Source organism: Carassius gibelio, chromosome B3 (genome assembly GCF_023724105.1).
Source record: "Carassius gibelio isolate Cgi1373 ecotype wild population from Czech Republic chromosome B3, carGib1.2-hapl.c, whole genome shotgun sequence".
Lineage (NCBI taxonomy): Eukaryota > Metazoa > Chordata > Actinopteri > Cypriniformes > Cyprinidae > Carassius > Carassius gibelio.
The window spans coordinates 4145989-4170109 of record NC_068398.1 but is presented as its reverse complement, the minus strand read 5'-3'; the positions used below and the strand labels follow the sequence as shown (position 1 = coordinate 4170109).

The following is a 24121-nucleotide window of genomic DNA, read 5'->3' as shown; positions in this document are numbered from 1 at the left end:
TTAAGACCCTTGCAGTACCCTTACAGGTTCCACTTTTAGTACGTCTGGGCTTCCACGGCTTGCCCCAATGTGGATCCCGGGTGCAAGCCCATAATGGTGCCCACATTTGCCGCCCATGTATTCCTCATCTGGACCCCACATGTCATTGCTGGCTGGGGTGTAGTGTTAACTGTAAGTATGTCTAATAGTACACTGTGTGAACTGACTATATGTATTTGCATATTGCACATTTTCACCTGTTGAAGTCTGTATGGTTATATGTTAATTGTTTCTGCAATTTCTGGAGCAAGCTCATAAGAATTTCACTCACGAAGGCACATGTGCTGTGGTGATGTGATAATAAAAGTGACTTGACTTATTTCAGTTATAATCATACGCCACCTGCTGGCAACAGGAAATGACTAGTTTTAAACTAACTTAAACATGAAATGTCTGATCTTCCTCAAACTACACATTTGGTGAGAGTCCTGGGCTGAAGACATCTACATGCCAATATTCAGTTATAATCATAGCACCACCTGTTGGCAGCAGGAAATTTGGCACAATATTTACATTTTATAAGCATATTTTCCAATGTTCGCTGTTCTCCTATGGCCACTGGGTGGCGCTGAGCCCAGGTGTGAGGGCCCTTTCATTGCTGCATGCAGCTTTAATATCCAATAAGCATATTGACAGGTTTTGTTTATTTATTTATTCTTTAATTTGTGTTACTCCCCTCACCGTCTACAATTATTCATTAGCTCCTCTGATTCTCCTTTAATTGTGGCAGTTTACCTGTTGGTCTATTTTTAAAAGTAAATCTTTAAAGTAGACCAGAGGTTTCCAGAGGCACAAACATTACACTCGAGCTGTCAACGGTTTAATAATCTTTACTCATCCTCCATACTGTTACAGTCATGTGACCATGAGCCCTTCAAAACACATCTGGCTTTTATAACATTTAGAAAACTTCTGCAAATGTCTTCTATAGGATAAATATAATATTTAATCAATATTACCAAGAGAAAAGTCAAGCAGCACTGGCATCATCTCACTATAAAGCAGCATTTAAACACTCAGTCTGTAGATCAGAGGAAGTGAAGAAACACAGGAAGAGCTGAGAGTATTTAAAGAAAGAGTTGAGAGAATATAATGAAGAGGAAGACTGACAGAAAGAGAAGATGGCTGATAAGTGTCACTTGTGTCTGCTGGGACTGATCTTTCTCTCTTCACTTCTCACAGGTAAAGACATCTGTGTTTTCTCTTCAAGACAGTTAGTGAATTAATCTGAGAAAGAGTTCATCTGAACATGATCAGTTTATTATTAGTTGTGTCGTGCTTCAGAACACACTGTACTGCTGATACTGGACATAGAGCTCTCATTTATAAATGTTGTGTATGTACAAAATGGCCATATAAATATGCATACACAATTTTCCAAACATATCAGGATTTATAGGCAAGGCAAGGCAAGTTTATTTATATAGCACATTTCGTACACAATGGTAATTCAAAGTGCTTTACATAAAATAAAGTAAAATAATCATAAAATAATAACAAAAATAAAAACAAGCAATTTTAAAACTTTGGAAATTAAAAAATTGACTTATTTTAAACAAATTAAAAAAAGTTAGAAATAGGAAATGATTTTACATAAAATACAGTAAATACGTAAAATACAGTGCAATCAGTTCAGACATAGCATAGTGCTAATTCATTAAATGCAGCTAAACAGATTTGAGTCTAGATTTAAATGTGACTAGTGTTTTAGCACATCTGATCTCTTCTGGAAGCTGATTCCAACTGCGGGTGTGACTAAAGGAGGACTCCCCTTGTTTTGTGTGAACCCTTGGTATTTCTAACTGACTCGATCCTAGTGATCTGAGTGAACATATTCATTATATTCAGTGAGCATATCTGCATTATATTTCGGTCCTAGATCATTTAGTGACTTATATACGAGTAAAAGTCCTTTAAAATCAATCCTAAATGTAACTGGAAGCCAGTGTAAGGACCTGAGGACTGGTGTGATATGCTCAGATCTTCTGGTTCTGGATGAGCTGCAGCTGTCTAATGGTCTTTTTGGGAAGGCCGGTGAGGAGCCCATTACAATAGTCCACCCTGCTGGTGATAAAGGCATGTACTAGTTTCTCCAAGTCTTGACTGGAAACTAAACATCTAATTCTTGCAATGTTTTTTAGATGATAGTATGCTGATTTAGTTACTGCTTTGACATGACTACTGAAACTAAGGTCTGTCTCCAGAATCACACCAAGATTCCTGACTTGATTTTTAGTTGTTTGACCCCTAGAGTCAAGGTATGCATTCACCTTGAACACTTCATCTTTGTTTTCAAACTTCATCTTTGTTTTTTCCTTGTTTAACTGAAGATAGTTCTGGCACATCCAACTATTAATTTCATCAATGCATTGGCAGAGGGAGTCAATGGGGCTGTAGTCATTTGGAGATAAGGCTAGAAAATGATTATAAAAAATGAACTTGCCATAAATATCTGTGCACTGTACAACAATCTAGACCATGTGTACAAACTATTTTCCAGGAGAGATAAAGGTAATGAAGTAATCAACGATTTTAAACACTGTTTTCAAGTTAATACACAGTGACATGAAATATGCTACTCTAATTAATTAATAAATGGAGATAAACTCTGAAATTCCATAGTTATTACGCAGATGTTATATTACCAAAAATGATATGAATATAGACATATTTGTATGCAAGTGGAAACACATAATGACTTGCACAATGATTCATCTTTAAACTAAACTGCAGATCTCATGTTATGAGAAAATATTTTTTGTGAGAACAATGATTAATGATATTATGGCTACATATTATTATGGCCCAGTTTGTGCTGATTACAGTGATATTAGAATTAAACCATTTAGATGTTTATCAGAATGTTATGGTCAGTTGTGTCAAACGCAGCACTAAGATCCAATAAAACTAATAGAGAGATACACCCACGATCAGATGATAAGAGCAGATCATTTGTAACTCTAAGGAGAGCAGTCTCAGTACTATGATACGGTCTAAATCCTGACTGGAAATCCTCACATATACCATTTTTCTCTAAGAAGGGAGATTTGAGATTGGTCTATAATTAAGTAGTTCTTTGGTGTCAAGTTGTGGTTTTTTGATGAGAGGCTTAATAACAGCCAGTTTGAAGGTTTTGGGGACATATCCTAATGACAATGAGGAATTAATAATAGTCAGAAGAGGATCTATGACTTCTGGAAGCACCTCTTTAAGGAGCTTAGAGGGTATAGGGTCTAACATACATGTTGTTGGTTTAGATGGTTTAACAAGTTTATTCAATTCTTCCTCTCCTATAGTAGAGAATGAGTGGAACTGTTCCTCAGGGGGTCTATAGTGCACTGTCTGATGTGATACTGTAACTGACGGCTGAATGGTTGCAATTTAATCTCTAATAGTATCAATTTTAGAAGTAAAGTAGTTCATAAAGTCATTACTGCTGTGGTGTTGGGAAATGTCAACACTTGTTGAGGCTTTATTTTTTTTCATTAATTTACCCACTGTTTTGAATAAATACCTGGGGTTATGTTTGCATCTTTTTCAATATCAACATGGATATTAAAATCACCAACTATTAAAACTTTATCTGCAGCCAGAACTAACTCGGATGTAAAATCACCAAACTCTTTAATAAAGTCTGTATGGTGGCCTGGTGGCCTGTATACAGTAGCCAGTACAAACACAACAGGGGATTTATTTTTAACATTTGTTTCTCTGGATAATTTTATATGAAGCACCATTACCTTAATCCTGAAAACGTTGTTATAAATTGAAGCAACATCTCCCCCTTTACTTTTTGAACGCGGCTCATGTTCATAACAGTAACCTGGGGGGGGGGGGGTGGACTCATTTAAAATAATGTAGTCATCAGGTTTTAGCCAGGTTTCTGTCAAACAGAGCACATCTAGATTATGTTCAGTGATCATATTATTTACAAAAATTTAATTCACATTTGTGCACAATAAGAAGAAGCCCAGAAGCATTGGAGAACATTTTAATAATATTAAGAGCCAATTGGCTAATGATGATATATCTATCTATCTATCTATCTATCTATCTATATATATATATATACATTTTGCCAGACATTAGACCCAGTTTGAGCTGTTTTTTTTCAGCTCCTTAAAATAGCAATGCGCCAATTAAACGATGTGGTGCTAGGCGGGAAAATGCGAACTGCGCCTGACTGAAACTAGCAAACTTGCGCTGCACCTTGCGTCTCATTGCGCCAGGTGCATTATAGGGCCCAAAATCTTTTGGGTAAATAATATTAAAGAGACAAAATTAATTCATAGAATTTATAAACAAGAAAACAAACAATTAATCTCTTAAACAAAATCAATTTCTCCTACAAGAAATTAAATAAAATGGCATGACATAAAGCCAAGTATGGTGACCTATACTGTGAGCTTTGCATTTAACCCATCCAAAGTGCAATCACACTGAACACACACACACACACACACACACTGTGAACACACACCTGGCGCAGTGGGCATCATTTATGCACCCAGGGAGCAGTCTGGGGTTCAATGCCTTGCTCAGGGGCACCTCAGTCGTGGTATCGAGACTCAAACCCACAACCCGAGTCAAACTCTCTAACCACTAGGCCACGACTTCCCAAAACTAAAAGGAATTAGAATTAAATTGAAAGGAATCTAGAACAATAGAAACAAACTAGCCCAATTATTACTATACCCCTTTCCTTCAAAAAAATAAATTAATTAATTAAAAAAATAAAACCGGCCATATAGGTCATTTGTGCACCTTATTACGACCTATATTTATGTTTTAAAGTTAAGAATAATGACAGTATTGTTTTGCATCTTTAATGTATGGACTTTTTATACCGATCTTTAGAAGGTGGCTTATTCACTCAAATGACCACAACTAAACCCACCTTACCCCCCCCCCCCCACTCACTGAAAGAAAGAAGAGAAACTGTCATCAGAATGATTCAGAGTTCACAGTATGTCTAAACTGGGTTCAGAGATGATTTCTGCTCTACTGCGGTCTAACTCACATGTTTCCAAACCTCAACAGTGAGATCACAGATCTGAAACACTACAGCTGCTATAATTAATACTCTATTTTAGTTACGAAAGTATAACGGCTGTCAACCATCTCAAGATTGTAAGTAGATCTTGACTCTGGACTAGATGCAAAACATCTCTGTAAAACTGTATATGGACTATGATGATCCCATAATCACTATTATCATAATCATCTGCAGAAATAAATCAAATAAATGAGCTGTACATGTTCACTGATGGAAGTGTGGAGACAGCAGCGAGCAGATTCTCTCCTGACACTTAAAATCATGAATTCCTCGAGGAGCTTGGGACTGGTTGAGAGAGTCTTGAGTATCATGAGAAGTTTCTCATCCTCATGTCTTCATCAGATGGTCAGTCTGACAGATCTACAGCAGCTAATTCTGTTCTCCTCCAGCGTGTGCTCAATGTTGTCATGTCATGAAATACAGTACCTCTGTCTTCTGATGATCTCCATCACTTGGAAAGACACATTTACATCCTTGAATGTGTGGAAACGTTCAAGTTCCTCATTCATGCATCTTGTCTGACAGACAGCAGTGTGGTCAGAATCAGCACTGACTGTCTTTCCTCTGAAGAATCAGGCCTGCAGGGTCATCAACATCTCCACCAAAAGTGGGACGGTCGTGGCCTAATGGTTAGAGAGTCAGACTCGTAACCCAAAGGTCATCAATGAATCCATGAAGATCTGAAGATGACTCTCTGTAATACGTTGTACAGCATCATGGAGTGTAAGACCTAACTCTTGTTTCATACAGTGACTGAGGGTCAGGTTAGGGTTCATCTTCTGCTCCTCTGTATCGGTCCATCAGAGCAGCAACAGTGAGGGCCATGGTGTCTCTCTCTAATCAAACACACCTGATTCAGTCTTCAGCTGGTTAGTAGAGACTCCAGAGGTAGAGACGTTCAGTGTGTGCAGTGTTGGGGAGGCTCCTGAACAGGTCTGGGATCTGCTGGTCGTATGTGTAGATCTGTGCTTTAGCTACATCAGTCACCTAAGTCCTGCTCCTGGAGGGACACTTTCTGCAGCTTAATTAAACACTCCTGAATCAGCTAATCATGGTCTTTGAGATCACTTGAACATCACAGCCAGGTGTGTGAATGAGAAACCCTGGCTGTGTTCGAGATGGCATACCTGCTTACTGCTTACTGCCCAGTACATAGTGTATACTGCCTAAAAAAAGTAAAAATAAAAACGTAAAAACAGTTTGAAATAGCATAGTGTGTTTAAATGATCATTCTTAAAAAATTATTAAATGGATGCAACTTTATTTGGACAAAAAGCTCTCTACACCTATACTGCCAACCTCCTCATAAATAAAATTGTATTAATAATGAGACGTTTTATTTCCAATTTTCAAATATTTCCTTTATTTTTATTAAAAATAATTTGCTTTGTGATCTGATATGTGATGGGAAAAGGAGTAGCCTAGAACAAGTTTGGTAAAGGGCATGTCTTTTACCCGCTGTGTTACTGATATCAGAGATGAATGGAGATCTTTTGCAGTGCTGTGTATCACAGACAGACATTGGTGGGTGGAGTTAATGTAAATAGTCTCTGCCAACAAAATTATTATTTATATTACTTCAATATTTTTATTATTCAATATATTTAAAATAATTTGCACTGTATAAAGCACTATAGAGATAAAAATGATGTCATTTGACTTGATCAGAAACGTGCTATAGAGATTAAAGTACAATTTATGTCTTACGATATTGTTTTTAGATACACAGCAATAGTTTCTAGTTTACAGTAACATGTATGTATAAAAGGTTTTTATAATTACTATTCCATGTCTCAAGATTCTGGGCATTCCATGCATACAGAACATTATCTTACTATTCACAGTATTCACACAGCATACTGCAATATAGTAAGAGTTGTGTGGTAGTATGCCATTCTGAACACAGCTTCTGCACTGATTTCAGTGTACTTGAGTTATATTTATCAGATTCTGGTAAATATAATAAGTCATCCGGGTATTCTATGCATACAGAACATTTTCATACTATGCACAGCATACACACTGAATACTGCAGAAATAGTAAGAGTAGTATGATATTATGGCATTTCAAACACAGCAACAGCTTCACAGAAAATCACTCAAATGAACACTTTAGAAACGCTGCACCAATGAAACTAACAGTGAAATGATAAATTGACTAAAAATTTTTTTATTAAGGTTATTAAGGAGAAGTTCTTCTGTAGAAACCCAGTTAAAGAAAGAAGAGGAACTGTGATCTGAATGTGTGAGAATTCACAGCATCATCCATCCAAACTGTGTTCAGAGATGATCTCAGATCAGTGTGGGTTAAACCGGTCCAAACTGGGTTCAGGGATGATCTCAGATCAGTGTGGTTAAACCGGTCCAAACTGGGTTCAGGGATGATCTCAGATCAGTGTGGTTAAACCGGTCCAAACCGGGTTCAGAGATGATCTCAGATCTGTGTGTGTTAAACCGGTCCAAACCGGGTTCAGGGATGATCTCAGATCTGTGTGGGTTAAACCGGTCCAAACCGGGTTCAGGGATGATCTCAGATCTGTGTGGGTTAAACCGGTCCAAACCGGGTTCAGGGATGACCTCAGATCTGTGTGGGTTAAACCGGTCCAAACCGTGTTCAGAGATGATCTCAGATCAGTGTGGGTTAAACCGGTCCAAACCGTGTTCAGGGATGATCTCAGATCTGTGTGGGTTAAACCGGTCCAAACCGGGTTCAGGGATGACCTCAGATCTGTGTGGGTTAAACCAGTCTAAACCGGGTTCAGGGATGATCTCAGATCCGTGTGGGTTAAACCGGTCCAAACCAGGTTCAGGGGTGATCTCAGATCCGTGTGGGTTAAACCGGTCCAAACCGGGTTCAGGGGTGATCTCAGATCCGTGTGGGTTAAACCGGTCCAAACCGGGTTCAGGGGTGATCTCAGATCTGTGTGGGTTAAACCAGTGCAAACTGGGTTCAGAGATGATCTCAGATAGGAGGAAGAGGAGGAAGAGGATGAGCAAGAACAGTCAGCAGTGGAGGAAGAGGTGAATGAAGAGGAAGAGGAGGAGAACGAGGATGATGGGCAAGGAGACCAGGAGTCTCAGATGAAATTTGTGCCACTAGTTGACCATGTCCTTGTCCATTTGGCTGGGCAATGAGTCCAGCCAAACTTAAGCTGCTTCACCGTCCCCTTGATCATAGAAACATTCAGGTAGATGTGCCTCAGTGTACTCTACTGCAACTTTTGAGAGCTGTACTCTGTTACAACACATGCATCAAATTGCCTTACATACAAATAGAGTTTCTGTCTGCTTCCATTAAAAAAAAAAAAAAAAGTACTTTTATAAAATCACTACTTCTATTTGTGTAGGACACAGAGACGATGGGATGGAAAAAGCCTGACTAGACATTACAGTTGATGTGTGACAGGGATGGATCAGTCATGAGATGATTTTACCCCCGCTGTCTGACTAGAGCCAGTATAGACTGTGATGTCTGTCCCAGACCAAAGATGTGATGCTGGGGCAGATTATATGTTGTTGTTGTTTGGTGTATTGTACTGTACAGTACATTAAGGTATAGAAAATGTGCTAATGTATACACGCTCATCGTGTGAAATGTTCCTTGAGGGGGAGAACCACAAGCAACAACTTATTACTGGTTTTTGGTTTTTGTAGTATTGTTTTGTATTGATCTCACCAGTGTGTAAGACTATACTGTAGTGTGTGTGTGTTTGAGGGCTTGTGTGTGATGTCTGAGGGCAAAGTTTGGTTTTTCAGCAAGAGTGAGTGGTTTTGAGTGTAGAGCTTAATTTTGACCTGAAAATAGTTTGTTTGGGGAATTGAGTGAGAAGTTATGAATTTGTGTTTACAGTTTTGAGAATATGAGGCATAGTTTCAAGAAATGTGTTTAAGCAATCGAGAAAAACTGTAACAAACTCTGAAGCAATAGGGTATGATTTAAAAATGAGCATCCCTATAAACACATCTACATTTCTGTCTCTTTTCAAGTGTTAGTGTATATCATTTTTAGGGGTTATTATAGAAACCCCCTGGACCTCACTAAGTTTCAGAGCCTGGCTACGGATCATTGAAGAGATAAAACCATTTTGACATTGTGTCATGATGTGTTAAACAACAATGGTTTGGTATATCAGCAAGAAATCCATAACTTTGTGCCAGCATGGTCTGAAGATGATCTGAATCAAGTTGTTTCACAAAAATCTAACAGGAAGTAGCTTGATCAGAATGACACACAAATTCATCAGTGTCTCACACGAACACCTCACATGTGCTTCACTCAACACCAACCAATCATGCTTTACAGAGGCCAAAGGTCAAGTTTCTTTCGTACTGTGTAATACTGCACTGTAAACCCTAACAAGTTCACAGAACTCACATTTTGTAACAGATTACACAAAAAACATTAAACTGATGTTTTTAAATGATTTAAGTTAACATAACATTACATTTCCATTTGTCTTACAGTTTTCACCAATTGCTTACACACGTTTTCAAAACCAAGTCTCCTTTTTCCAAAACTCTATACACAATTCTCAAAACTGCACACACACACAATGCAAAATGCCTCACATCTCCTTCAAAATGCACCACTGCATTCAAAATCCCATAAACACATGTCAGAATGAAGCATTTGCATCAAATGGCAAACACTTCTTTCATAATAATACATTTTGGGATATACCATGACTGCTATTCTAAATCTAAAGCTCCTTGGTCTTTCATAGACTTAGATCTACATTTCAATACAATTTTCTACAATGAAAGTAATCTGCTGAGAGGGGTAACAAGTACACCAGAAACGCCAATGCAATGTAGAAACAGAAAATATTTATTAGGCCAAACATTACTGTTGTATACATTAACATACAACAAAACTATAAACATGTAAACCAAAAGTATATTCTTTACAGTAGAATACAGTAAATTGTGAGGGGGTCCCGGTCCAGGACTTGGCGGGGGGTGGGGGGTGTTGGGGAGGGGGTGCAGTCCCCAGTCTCTTCTCCGAGCTGGGTCTGGCCACAATACTTCATCCACATCACGATATATGTTTTCTCTTGCCAAACATCGAGGGAAGTATCTCCTATCATGGCGTATCCAACCTTTGACAGAGGCCACCTCTATGTCCCCACATTCATCCTCCATTGCCTGGAGAAGCAGCATGCGGGCAAAGGGTTGGCAATCATACACTTTCCAGTGCCAGGCAGAGAAGAGTTTCTCTATGGGATTTAGAAAAGGTGAATATGGGGGTAGGTACAAAACTACAAATTGTGGATGGGTGGCAAACCGGTTTTGAACCAGAACAGCCCGGTGAAAACTAACATTGTCCCATACAACCACAAATCTAGCAAGCATTATGTGAACTGCATCCAGAAAAGTGAGTATATGGCCGGTGTTGTATGGACCCAGTGTGGCATTGTGATGGAGGACCCCATTTTGAGGGATGGCAGCACACATGGTTATATCACCCCCACGTTGTCGAGGGACATTGGTAATTGCCCTCTGTCCTATTACATTTCGTCCACAGCGCCTGGTTTTGGTGAGGTTGAAGCCAACCTCATCCACATAAATTTGTGGCGAATTACATGGGCATCCATCTCCAATACTCTCTGTAACAGACAACATTATATACAGATGAGTAAAAATGGTATGTCTGAAGTACTGGAAGTAGAGTTGCATGCAAACCTCAAAGTCAAAGTCATGTCGCAGATTCTTGACTCTGTCAGAGTTTCTCTCAAATGGCACCTTGTAAAGTTGTTTCATCGTCACTTGGTGCCGCTGGAGGATTCGTGTGACCTGGTGAATAAGTGTAGCATTTTGTGTTTTGAAAAAAGGAAAGCAAGTCACTTCCTGATAGATCTTTGTGTTTTAGGTAGAGAATTGTGTGTAGCGTTTTGAAAAAAGTGTTTTATTCAATTGAAAACTGAGTCAAAGGCTGAGAAATAGCTTATGGTTTTGAAGATTTGGCATGTAGTTTTGCACTGAGTGAAAGGTTTCAAAAATCGTGTGACATGAAAAGATTTTGTGTGTAAGAAGTTGGTAAAAACTGTAAATTATCTCAATATCAACTTAGAAAAACTGATATTTCTCAACTTATAATCAACTAATACAAAATGTTCGGTAGCACTTTATTTTACAGTCCTGTTCCTCGTTTACATACTATGTACTTATTATAGTATTTACAATAACTATGTAATAACTAGGTACTAACCCTGAACCTACCCCTAAACCTAACTTTACCCCATGTAGTTACCTTGTATTACCAGAACTTTCTTAGATAATTACACTGTAAGTACACTCGAAGTACATGTTAGTACACATACTGTAAAATAAAGTGCAACCAAATGTTCTCGATTGTTCAACTCATATAATGTGGGAAATACACTCAAATTTAGTCTTTTGTTGTCCATCCTCAGCCTAACCACAGGCTCTTCTCTTCACCACAACGGTAACACGACAAAACCAACATAACAGAAACCTTTGTAAATTCTAACATGACACAACATTTAAGTACTAACTTATGTACCTCTATGTTAATCTTGTGTAAAAACACACAAAATAACACTTAATTTCTACATTTATTTTCCTTGTTTTCTGATGCAAAGCATGCTGGGAACTAGAAAATGCATTTTAAGTTCAACTTACTACAACAAAATTTTGAGTTTAAAGTTAAAGAAAAATAGTTTGGTTTCAATCTTGCTTTTGTGTTCACTGTAAATTTTTCAACATCTCTCTATCAAGTTGCTTTCAATCTTGTTCAGAAGTGTACACAGGAGCTCATGAAGGAAGATCTTTTGAAGAACTGTTTATATGATATATCCAAAAATATAATGTTATGGCAAAGGTGTTTGCAACATAAGACAAAACATAAGACAAATGTTTGGTTTTGAGATGTGTTTGTGGTATTTTGAATGCAGTGCTTTGTTTTGTGAGAGATGTGAGGCATTTTGCAGTTTGTGTGTGCATTTCTTGGATTTGTGTGTAAAGTAAAAAAAAAAAAGAGGCAAAGTTTTGAAAATATGCGCAAGCAGTTAATTTTCTTTTTTTTAATTCATTTTCTATAAGTGAATCATGGATAGTGGAAACAGCCCAGTTTTATCACTAATAACTAAATGATTTTATTTCTAGAATTGAAAGGCATGCAGGAAATAACTGAAAGAAGTGAAAGCATCAGTAATGTACTTAGATTGTGTATAGATCAAATGAAGTTAACAATATTCAGTTCTGACACGTTTTACACAATGTGAAGCAGCTCTTCTCCATCACACACTGACATCGTGTCATTAATAGCAGCTTTAGCATGATTTACAGTTTTTCTCATTTGCTAAGACACACTTAATGGAACAAAGGGTCCAGCCCATTCTGAGTCGGAGCACTGTGGCATCTATTTTTTAGGCTTTTTTGGAACGAGAACAGGTCATTCACAGTGTTTCTGTAATGTATACCACTGTGTATTTCAGCTTTACTGTATTGCTCTGTTAGCAGAACCAACTGTGTCTACAGTAATGCAGATGTTTTATCAATGCGATGTTGATGAGAACCTGTGGCATAATCGTCAAGAACGAATGGACTAAATGTGAAATATATATATAATTTTTTTAAGGTATTTCCACCCATAAGTTTCCTTTTGGTAGCTTTTTTATTTCCAGTATCCATTTGAGTTTGTAAAGTATCATTTAATATTGATGGCTGTATTTTGATGTCCATTGTGTAATGATTGATTGAAATAATAAATACATTTTTGACCACAAGTTGTGGTGTTTGATGGAAATATTTGCTTATGTTGCATGTTTTTAATGTCATTTTGGCCACTGAGCTTGTTTTATCCAGTGTGTTAACTGTTTTGAAAATGTGATGTCAGAGTGGGCAAATGTGTTTGAGCAATCGAGAAAAACTGTAAACAGATCAGAGGAAGTGTACACACACAGGAAGAGCTGAGAGTATTTAAAGAAAGAGTTGAGAGAATATAATGAAGAGGAAGACTGACAGAAAGAGAAGATGGCTGATAAGTGTCACTTGTGTCTGCTGGGACTGATCTTTCTCTCTTCACTTCTCACAGGTAAAGACATCTGTGTTTTCTCTTCAAGACAGTTAGTGAATTAATCTGAGAAAGAGTTCATCTGAACATGATCAGTTTATTATTGTGTTACAAACAGAACATACTGGATTATTCCTGAACGCACTGAAACTAGACGCTTTCACAATCAAACATCTGATGCTGAATTATCTTCATGTTAAGAGTGTGTGTGTGATTCGAACAGCTCTCTGATAAAGAAAAACTCTTTATTCTGGATAAATGTAATTAATTTAACAGAGCGTGTTTGCATTAAACTTCTGTCTTGTTTGCCATTTGCCGTTGTTGTTATCATTTATTTCTGTTGTTATTCTTGTTCTGCTGTAGTTTGACTAAGGCTTACATAAGCGCTGTCACTGAGACTTGAACATTTGAGAAATAAAACGTGAACTATACGACCATTCAAATGTTTGAAGTGTGTGTGTGTGTGTGTGTTTAATAGAAAGTAATGCTTTTATTCTGCTAATAGGCATTCAATTAAAAACATTTATAATGTTACAAAAGATTATATTTCAAATAAATGTTGTTGTTTTGAACATTATATTCATCAAAAAATCATAAATTTAAAAAAAAAAAAAAAAAAAAATGTTTCCAGGAAATATTAAGCAGCAGAAATTTTTACCACTTAACCATTATTAATAACTGAGCACCAATAATAATCCAGCAGCATATTATAATGATTTCTGAAGGATCATGTGACACTGAAGACTGGAGTAATGATGCTGAAAATACACAGGAATAGATTACATTTTAATACATCTCATGTAACTTCACATTTTAATAATATAAATAGTTTATTCTGGAGAGTGTGTTTGCATTAAAGGGTTAGTTCACCCAAAACTGAAAATTAGAAAGAAGAAAGTCAAACACACCTCGGATGTCTCGAGGGTGAATAAAACACGGGCTAATTTTCTTTTTTGGGTGAACTAACTGTTTAAGTCAGGAAAAAAACTGCATGATCTGAATCTTTTAATGCTGGTGTGTTTTTTGTCTTCATTTATTAATATTATATAACAATAATCACTCATATGTTCTTGTGTTTCAGGTCTCAGTGGAGTGGATGATGCTCATGTGTTCATCAGTTCTGGTGAAGATGTCCGTCTGCCCTGTAATAATGCTCTTCCTGACTGTAAATCAACTACATGGATCTATAACAGATTCAGTCATTCATCAGCAGTTGAACTGATTGCTGGAGGGAGAAAGAGGACAGACAGAGAGAAACATGAGAGACTGAGTCTGGAGTCTGACTGCTCTCTGAACATCAAGAGAGTCACAACAGAAGATTGTGGATCTTACATCTGCCAACAATATGTGAATGGACAACAGCGGGGAACTGAGGCTCGTGTTTTTCTGCATGTTCTTCATGGTAATTTTATGATTATGTGGTCAATTTAAAAAGATCAAATTCTTCATTTAACTTCTCGTGATGATTGAATTGTCAGATGTCTTTGTTATTCTGTGTTTCAGTCTCTTCATCTGAGATCAGTGCAGGTCTCTCTGTGACTCTCTTCTGTCAGTTATATTCATATGATCAAGTCTCTTGTGATGATTTGATCCGTTCTGAACGAATTGATCTGTTCTGGGTGAATCAGGCTGGTGTTAAACTGACAAACTCAGACTCCAGATATCAGATATCATTCTCATCAGATTACTGTATCAGCTATCTGAAGATAACAATCCTGACTGAAGATCACAACAGAGAGTGGAGATGTGCAGTTACTCAAAGAGATCAACTCAAGACCTCAGTCTCATACACTGTCAAGATCTCAGGTGAGAAAACAATCTCATGATCAGATGTAGAAGAGTCTTAGATGTGCTAATATAATGATAGATAATGTTAGTTATTTTGTGTGTTAACTGATTAACATCTTCTGTATTCTGATGCATCTGAACTAACATTCATCTTTCAGCTCGAGCTGATTCAGAAACAGCAGAGACTCCAGTCCACATCACAGACTCAACTACAACTACAACAACATCAACTACTTCTACACCAGGTATAGTCAGAAATACACAGTTCTACTGAATCCTCTATTGTCCATGTTAACAAATACAAGTCATCACTTAAACTTACACTGAAAGAGTTGTTCAAATAAAGTGTAAAAGACCTGTTAGTGTATAAAAAGTTGAGATATTTTGGGTTTTACACAGTTTTGTTCTGAGTAGAGCATGTGGTTAGTTTACTGGATAGTTGTTCAATGACAATGGTATTTGTTTCTTCATGTAATGAATGTGTTAACATCACTGCGATGATAAACAGTGTTTTATTTGTCAGTAAATGTGCTCTATTAGCTGCATATTTTCTAGATGCGCATCAATACTGAGCTCCTAAACGCCCGATACCACACAGCATGTGATAAGTGCTATATTCAGACGAAGAAACAGACAACAGAATGGTTATTAGAGTTATTAGAGATTAAGGTTGTCTACTTAAGATATTTATGCAACAAATATAATGTTAAATATTACTTAGAGCTGGGGGACTCGAGGGACTTGACTCAAGTCAGACATAAGTTGCATATTTTAGGACTTGAGACTTGCTTGACCAATATTCATAAAATACTTGACTTTGACTTGGTATTCATGATTTGAGACTTGACTCGGACTTGAGTTAAATTACTTGAAATAAGTCACGTATTTATTGTCTTTCAGTCTTTCAATAAATATCGTTGTGGTTTTTGTTTTTATTTTTTATTTTTATAAACGTACTGCAACAACAAGTGACCCAGCAGACAAGCAGAGCGTGCGCGGTGTTGCCATATTAGTTTGTCGATAGATTTAGAGACTTTTTTCCAAAATAAATAAACAAATAAAGCTCCTGACTTCTTGGTGAAACCTTATTTAGTCTCTTCACTCTCCAGTACTGCCGCACGAGCGCGAGCTCCCAGATATTCTGATAAACAAGATATTCTGTCACTAACTCTATTCTACATGCAAATATAACCAAAATCCAAATTCGTCTTCGGAACACAATTTAAGATATTTTGGATGGAACCCGGGAGGCTTGTGACTGTCCCATAGACTGCCAAGTAAATATCACTGTCAAGGTCCAGAAAATTATGAAAAGCTTCGTCAGAATACTCCATCTGCCATCAGTGATTCAACTGTAATGTTATGAAGCGACGAGAATATACTTTTTGTACGCGAAAAAAAAAAGATTTTATTCAACAATTCCTCTCCTCTGTGTCTCTCCCAATCACCATATTGGAGAATATGTACTAAACTCAAACTGCGTTGCACTGTTTCGGTTTCAGCTGTGCCACAAGGATAATTTTTCTGTGTGTATTAACGCTTTGATTTGAAAGAAAACATCACATCAGTGCAGAGCTGCTGACACAGAAGAGCGTATGCAGTTGGAGTTCAGCTCATATTCTCAAGAATGGTGCTACGCTGATTGTGACGAGTGGGGTGGGGCCGAGAGACGTGGGAATGAGGAGTGAGGCCAGGTGTAGTGATTGGAGATGAGCTGCACCTGCGCCCCACCACCTGTCTCGAGTCCCACGTAGGAGATGGAAGGATATAAAACTGGAGCGACGACCGTGGAGGACGAGAGAGGACCAGGCCTGGACAATATTTTGTGTTTGGCTTTTTATTTGCGCGCACCAGTCGTCCGCGAGGGGCTGGTGCGCTGTTTTGTATTTATTTTTGAATATTAAAGTGTTTTGATTGTGCACCGGTTCCCGCCTCCTTCTTCCCGATGAGTATGGAGTGTGAATATCGTTACAGTGGTGCCGAAGCCCGGGAGAAGGAGGGACACGCTGCTGAAGATCCCTCGCCGCTGTGGTGAATCCGCGGTGCCCTCGAGCTGGCGAAGTATGTGCCTCCATGGACGCTCGAGGCGGTGGGCTGGAGTGAGTTGCCGGGGACGGGTGAGCTCGCTGCCGGCCGCCCACGATATGGAGGGGCGGCTGCCGTCCGTGAGGGAGCGGAGGAGTCGGCGCCGTTCGCCAGGGGGCCGGAGCCTGCTGCCTCTGCGATGGAATCCGGAGGGGCAGGGAACGGGGGACTCCTGCCGCTGCCCAAAATCGGAGGAGCCGTCGCCGTCCATCGGGCGGCGGAGGAGTGTCGTGCCGTCCGCCGAGGGCCGTCCAGTGCCACCGCCAGGCACCGCGGAGGAGATCACCCAGCTGGTGGAGGGCCGAGCAGCAGTGCGTCTGGGAACCAGAATTTTTTTTTTTTCCTCTCTCCCCTCTCTCGTCCCTGTCGCTCCTCCTTCCATCTCCTTTTCTCTCGCCTCGTCTGTCCTACCCCCAGGTTCCTGCAGGTCCCCGTGAGCGGCCCCCCCGGAGGGAAGTGGGGGGGGGGAGTAGAGCGCAGTCTCGAGGGTCCCCTCCGGCCTGCGAGGGGCGATGGGGGTATGTGACGAGTGGGGCGGGGCCGAGAGACGTGGGAATGAGGAGTGAGGCCAGGTGTAGTGATTGGAGATGAGCTGCACCTGCACCCCACCACCTGTCTCGAGTCCCACGTAGGAGATGGAAGGATATAAAACTGGAGCGACGACCGTGAAGGACGAGAGAGGACCAGGCCTGGGACATTATTTTATGTTTTGGTTTTTATTTATGCGCACCAGTCGGCCGTGAGGGGCTGGTGCGCTGGTTTGTGTTTATTTTTGAATTATTAAAATGTTTTTGATTGTGCGCCGGTTCCCGCCTCCTTCTTCCCGATGATTACGAACGTTATATCGTTACACTAATGCTCTCAAAAAATTACTCTTTAAACTTACTTAATTCAATTAAAATTTAAATGTATGCATTTGGCAGATTCTTTTATCCAAAGCGACCTACAGTGCATTCAGGCTATACATTTTTACCTATCATGTGTTCATAATTCAATTATTGACAGTGGTTCCACACAACCAAATTAATGGAATTTTTTGAATCTATGCAAACTCCTTGTGTTGTGACAACACAATTGAATGAGGTAGAATTTATGTGAAATAGTAATGTCCAACCAAATCAATTTATTCACTTTGCTTCAACTTAAACCAGTTAAGTTAACTCAACATGTTTTGGCTTATTACAATCTAGTCAAATTTGTTTCACTCTATCAACATAAGGAGGTTTGTTTCAAATTACTCATTTCAATTATGGACAGTGGTTCCACACAATTAGTTTTAGTTACTTTAACTAAATGTTTTCTATTTAAAGTTTCACCCTTCAACAAAGCATTTTTTGTGTGATTTGTTTTGAGTCAAAATAAATTGAGTAATGAGTCAAAAGATAAGATGTCACAAATGATTAAAGTGTATTGTTGTTAACAGGCAATAAATAATTACACTGTTAAATACAGTTGAATCCACATCTACTCATTTTCTAATTGACATTCATGGGTAACCAATCAAACCTTATTCCAGGAACAGGAACTGGCTCCAGAAATAACTTCTTCAGTATTCCAAATGTGTACCTGAGTTCAGGAGGGTTGCTCAAGTTCAGTCCATATATCAGTCCCAGCAACATGGTTTTGCAGACTGTAAACTGCTATAGGTCCTGAAGAACTTTATCCTTTAAAACTCCAAAATCTGCTAGACTGTCTTCAATGATGCAGCTTCAAATAGATTCCCACGAGTCTTCTGGATCACCTCCTGATTGCTGGCAACGTCTGTATCCTAGAAGTATTTAAAAGGATGGAGAACTCAAATTATTGTGTATTAACTTTAAAAAATCATTCATTAACCTTGAAAAAAAACTCACCATATACTCCATACTGCTAGGGTCTTCATTTGGATACTTCAATTATTAGTCTCATTAGTCTGAAGATGAAAACAACAAAATTTAACCTTTGTTTTTTTTTTCTTTCTAAAATTACAAGTAAAACAAATAATAAAATCCAGTCATTCATCTCCTCATGTGAGATACAGGCAAGCAGTCAAGATGGGATTCTAACAAACATTACAGTGGAAAATGGTACTGGGCCAGAACAGCACAGAAAGACACTGTCCTGCAGAGTTTAGCTATACAGGTCCTTCTCAAAAAATTAGCATATTGTGATAAAGTTAATTATTTTCCATAATGTAATGATAAAAATTAAACTTTCATATATTTTAGATTCATTGCACACCAACTGAAATATTTCAGGTCTTTTATTGTTTTAATACTGATGATTTTGGCATACAGCTCATGAAAACCCAAAATTCCTATCTCAAAAAATTAGCATATCATGAAAAGGTTCTCTAAACGAGCTATTAACCTAATCATCTGAATCAACTAATTAACTCTAAACACCTGCAAAAGATTCCTGAGGCTTTTAAAAACTCCCAGCCTGGTTCATTACTCAAAACTGCAATCATGGGTAAGACTGCGACCTGACTGCTGTCCAGAAGGCCATCATTGACACCCTCAAGCGAGAGGGTAAGACACAGAAAGAAATTTCTGAACGAATAGGCTGTTCCCAGAGTGCTGTATCAAGGCACCTCAGTGGGAAGTCCGTGGGAAGGAAAAAGTGTGGCAAAAAACGCTGCACAACGAGAAGAGGTGACCGGATCCTGAGGAAGATTGTGGAGAAGGACCGATTCCAGACCTTGGGGGACCTGCGGAAGCAGTGGACTGAGTCTGGAGTAGAAACATCCAGAGCCACCATGCACAGGTGTGTGCAGGAAATGGGCTACAGAGAAGCAGCACTGGACTGTTGTTCAGTGGTCCAAAGTACTTTTTTCGGATGAAAGCAAATTTTGCATGTCATTCGGAAATCAAGGTGCCAGAGTCTGGAGGAAGACTGGGGAGAAGGAAATGCCAAAATGCCTGAAGTCCAGTGTCAAGTACCCACAGTCAGTGATGGTCTGGGGTGCCATGTCAGCTGCTGGTGTTGGTCCACTGTGTTTTATCAAGGGCAGGGTCAATGCAGCTAGCTATCAGGAGATTTTGGAGCACTTCATGCTTCCATCTGCTGAAAAGCTTTATGGAGATGAAGATTTCGTTTTTCAGCACGACCTGGCACCTGCTCACAGTGCCATAACCACTGGTAAATGGTTTACTGACCATGGTATTACTGTGCTCAATTGGCCTGCCAACTCTCCTGACCTGAACCCCATAGAGAATCTGTGGGATATTGTGAAGAGAAAGTTGAGAGACGCAAGACCCAACACTCTGGAGGAGCTTAAGGCCGCTATCGAAGCATTCTGGGCCTCCATAACACCTCAGCAGTGCCACAGACTGATTGCCTCCATGCCACGCTGCATTGAAGCAGTCATTTCTGCAAAAGGATTCCCGACCAATTATTGAGTGCATAACTGAACATAATTATTTGAAGGTTGACTTTTTTTGTATTAAAAACACTTTTCTTTTATTGGTCGGATGAAATATGCTAATTTTTTGAGATAGGAATTTTGGGTTTTCATGAGCTGTATGCCAAAATCATCAGTATTAAAACAATAAAAGACCTGAAATATTTCAGTTGGTGTACAATGAATCTAAAATATATGAAAGTTTAATTTTTATCATTTCATTATGGAAAATAATGAACTTTATCACAATATGCAATTTTTTTAGAAGGACCTGTATTCCCAATTAAAGGGATAGTTTACCCAAAAATGAAAATTCTATTATTAACTGCTCAACCTTCATGTCGTTCTAAACCCGCAAGATCTTCAGTCATCTTCAGAACACAAATTAAGATATTTATGATGAAATCCGAGAGCTTTCTGACCCTGGTAAGCAACAGAACTGGAATATTCCCAGAGTCGTAGTAAGGACATCAGTAAAACAGTCCATGTGACATCAGTAGTTCAATCGTAATTTTACAAAGCTACAATAATACCTTTTTGTGCAAAGAAAACAAAAATAGCCACTTTATTCAACAATTCTTCTCCAAATCGCATCTTCCACAATTATCAACAGCACGTAAATAATGCATGTGCATTGTGCTGCTGACCTAGAACACACATGGACTGAGTCTTGATTACACGCAGACGAAAGCAATGTTCATGCCTCTTGTTACTCTCCATAATGGCGGAATATGTGATTTGGAGAAGAATTGTTGAATAAAGTTGCTATTTTTGTTTTCTTTGCACAAAAAAGTATTCTTGTAGCTTTGTAAATTAAGATCAATATAACTCAAAGGGGATTGAATTACAGTAAATAAGAACCAAATTAGTATGCAAATTATTCAGAATTAATATTTAACACTATCAACTATTCGTCCACTGATAAGTTGAGGTTAGGATATTTTATCAATTCTGGACAAAATATTATCCCGTGGCCTACGGTAATAATATCATGAAATTATGATAACTGATTATGAGCAAGGTAACAGAATCTACAGTTTAAGGCAGTAACTTGTAAGCACACAGCACAAGACACTGGTATGTAAAATCAAACAAAACTTTATTGAACTACTCTAATACACACAAACTAAACTAACAAAAACACACAAACATTCATTCAAACAGTCGGTGGATGATGCGTTCGGAGGGACAGCAATCGATTGTGAGTGGTTGGTTGGCTTTGCCGGGTTGGCTTTCCATTACCTTCTATGTTACATTATGGCCCCGTAGAAACAGTTTTTGTAAAAATAGGCTAACGATTGCTTCATAACCACTCGACTCTCTGTCGCATTACAGTACGGACAGGAGGAGAAGCTCGCAGGCAATTAACTTAATATGGCGTACTGGCATTATATTTTAAAATACTATACAAAATAATTAATCAGAATACTTACTCCTGCTCACTCACGACAAAGAACTCCCCGCTCAAGCTCGCCGTCTCTGCAAGATTAACGATGGCAGTTTGCACGCACAGCTACTAGAAGATTTACATCTGTCGGACAGGTTGCTGACGTCATCAAGCTTAGTTTGAGTCTGCGCGTCAGAAACGGAAGTGCTAAAAACCGCTAAAACTGGGCTTCATTTGTCTCAATTGAGTTCCAATGGGGTCGCTGTGTCCATTTCTTTTACTGTCTATGGCTTCGTTCGCGAGACTTCCTGGATTGCGGGTTGCTATGCAACGGAGTTTCTCTGAGAGGTAGAGGTGTGCGATACCGCTAGATTTGGTATCGATCCGATACCAAGTAAATACAGGGCCAGTATCGCCGATACCGATACCAATATCGATACTTTTTAATAATTAAGGTGGATGCGTCTTCAACCTAAATCTAAATGAATTTTCATGACTTTTAATTTGTTTTTGTGATTTGCATTTTGGGTTATTAATCAGTACTACGAAAGCTTTTGTTCAGAAACAACTTTTGGTTACTTCTGATTTATTTAAATAAACAAAGTTACAAAATGATTACTTCACAAATATAAAAAATGTAAAAACAAATTCTCTTTTCAAGTAGCATGTTAATAAAAAAATGTTTCTCCTCTTGTGGACTTCTTTTCAGGATTGTTTTCTTAAAGTCACAACGTTTTACTTCACAATGTAAAACAAATTCTCCTTATACAAAATTCCTGAAGCCGACATCTTCCACTATGGAAAGAGGCTGCAGGTCCTTCACAATCATTTCTGATAGGCGCCTTGTAATATCCACTGCTCTTGGAGAATCAGTTATTGATAAAATAATAAAAAATAATTAATTCTGGTGCACATCTAGGTGAAGTTTAAATATAGAAACTAGTATCCCTTTCACAGCTAACACAAAAAGGGTAGATCGGCCTGAAAATACAGCCATACAACGCTCTTCTTTCTCTCCGCCTCTGACTGACTGCTGTTAGAAATGCGCGGCTGAGCGGTGCGCGCGCCTGACTGCTGGTGGTAGCGCTAGTGGTGAGTCACGTGACGGTACAACACAGGAGAGGGGGCGGAGAGCAGTGTCGAGCACGAGCAGCACTCTTAGAGCTTGCTCTGCTCTGTGACAGCAGCAGCATTTTGACAAACACGGCCAGGTGGCAAAACGAGAGAAACTGAAACTTAAGTATCGATATTTTCCCGTTGGTATCGATATTATCGATATTAGTATCGATCTGCCCACCTCTACTGAGAGGGTTTTCTTGGACGGAGTTCAGCAAAGGATCTTACGGAAGAGTTGATGAGTTGATGAGTGAGCTCTTGGTGGTTTGAAGAGTGCACGCTGGACGATGGAAAGGTCAGCACAAAACATAGGCAAGAGGCAAGAGCCCAAGTCACTGCAAGCAGGGCAAAAGCAAGGCAAAAAGCAACGCATAGCTGCTTGTCATTGGGTTATAAGCGTGTCCATCCGACCCGTTCTTCTCAGATATTGTCTTGGGCGGGGCCTACGCCCTTTTCTCTGGTTCTTGCATGTATTTAACGTAATGTCCACGTGATCGCGTTAGTCCAAACTTCTGAGAGTTTAGTTTAAACGCTTTAATAAGCAAACCTAATAGTTTAAATAAGGTGCATCCTACACACATCTACTTCATATCAAAATTCTAGAAATCATTTGCCCATCAAGTAGGTAACAAACTACATACTTCCCATAGTTGAGGTGGAAGTAAACAAGGATTTAGCCGTGATAAGTGTTTAACACACAAAATTACTTGAGTTATATAAAGCATGCATAATACAGAGAATACACATGTAATGTACCGCAAAAGAAGAAATATTGTGTAATATTTTTACTGCTTTCTATTTGAATATATTGTAAAATGTATTTTATTATTGTGATCAAAGCTGAATTTTCTCCAGTCAGTGTCACATGATCTTCAGAAATCATTCTAATATCATTATTTGCTGCTCAAGAAACATTTATTATTATTATTATTATTATCAATATTTAAAACAGTTGAGTAATTTTTTTTTCAGGATTCTTTGATTATAAAGATCCCAAGATCAGATTTTTTTTTTTTTTTTTTTTTTTTAACATTATACACAATTCCATTCAAAAGCTGTCAATATAATTTTTTTTTTTTTTATTGGGGTGGGGGGGGGGTGATTGTAGAAATTAATACTTCTATTTAGCAAGGATGCTTTAAATTGACAAGGACATTTATAATGTTACAAAAGATTTCTATTTCTGATAAATGCTGATCTTCTGAACTTTCTATTCATCAAAGACACCTGAAA

At 38.5% G+C, this 24121-nt stretch overlaps 2 protein-coding genes across 2 annotated transcripts in view; both read left to right on the top strand.

The window, feature by feature from the left end:
• The first annotated feature begins 1110 nt into the window (after positions 1-1110).
• LOC127952565 (uncharacterized) overlaps positions 1111-24121 on the top strand; it is a 299397-nt gene continuing 276386 nt past the window's right edge. The window contains exon 1 of the mRNA XM_052551189.1: positions 1111-1221. Within this exon, the coding sequence (XP_052407149.1) occupies positions 1161-1221 (61 nt within the window). The 5' untranslated portion in view covers positions 1111-1160. The remainder of the gene's footprint in view (positions 1222-24121) is intronic.
• Positions 13038-24121, top strand: part of LOC127952563 (uncharacterized) — a 30270-nt gene continuing 19186 nt past the window's right edge. Inside the window, exons 1-4 of the mRNA XM_052551185.1 lie at positions 13038-13151; positions 14212-14532; positions 14634-14936; positions 15077-15163. Coding sequence (XP_052407145.1) covers positions 13091-13151; positions 14212-14532; positions 14634-14936; positions 15077-15163 — 772 coding nt within the window. The 5' untranslated portion in view covers positions 13038-13090. The remainder of the gene's footprint in view (positions 13152-14211; positions 14533-14633; positions 14937-15076; positions 15164-24121) is intronic.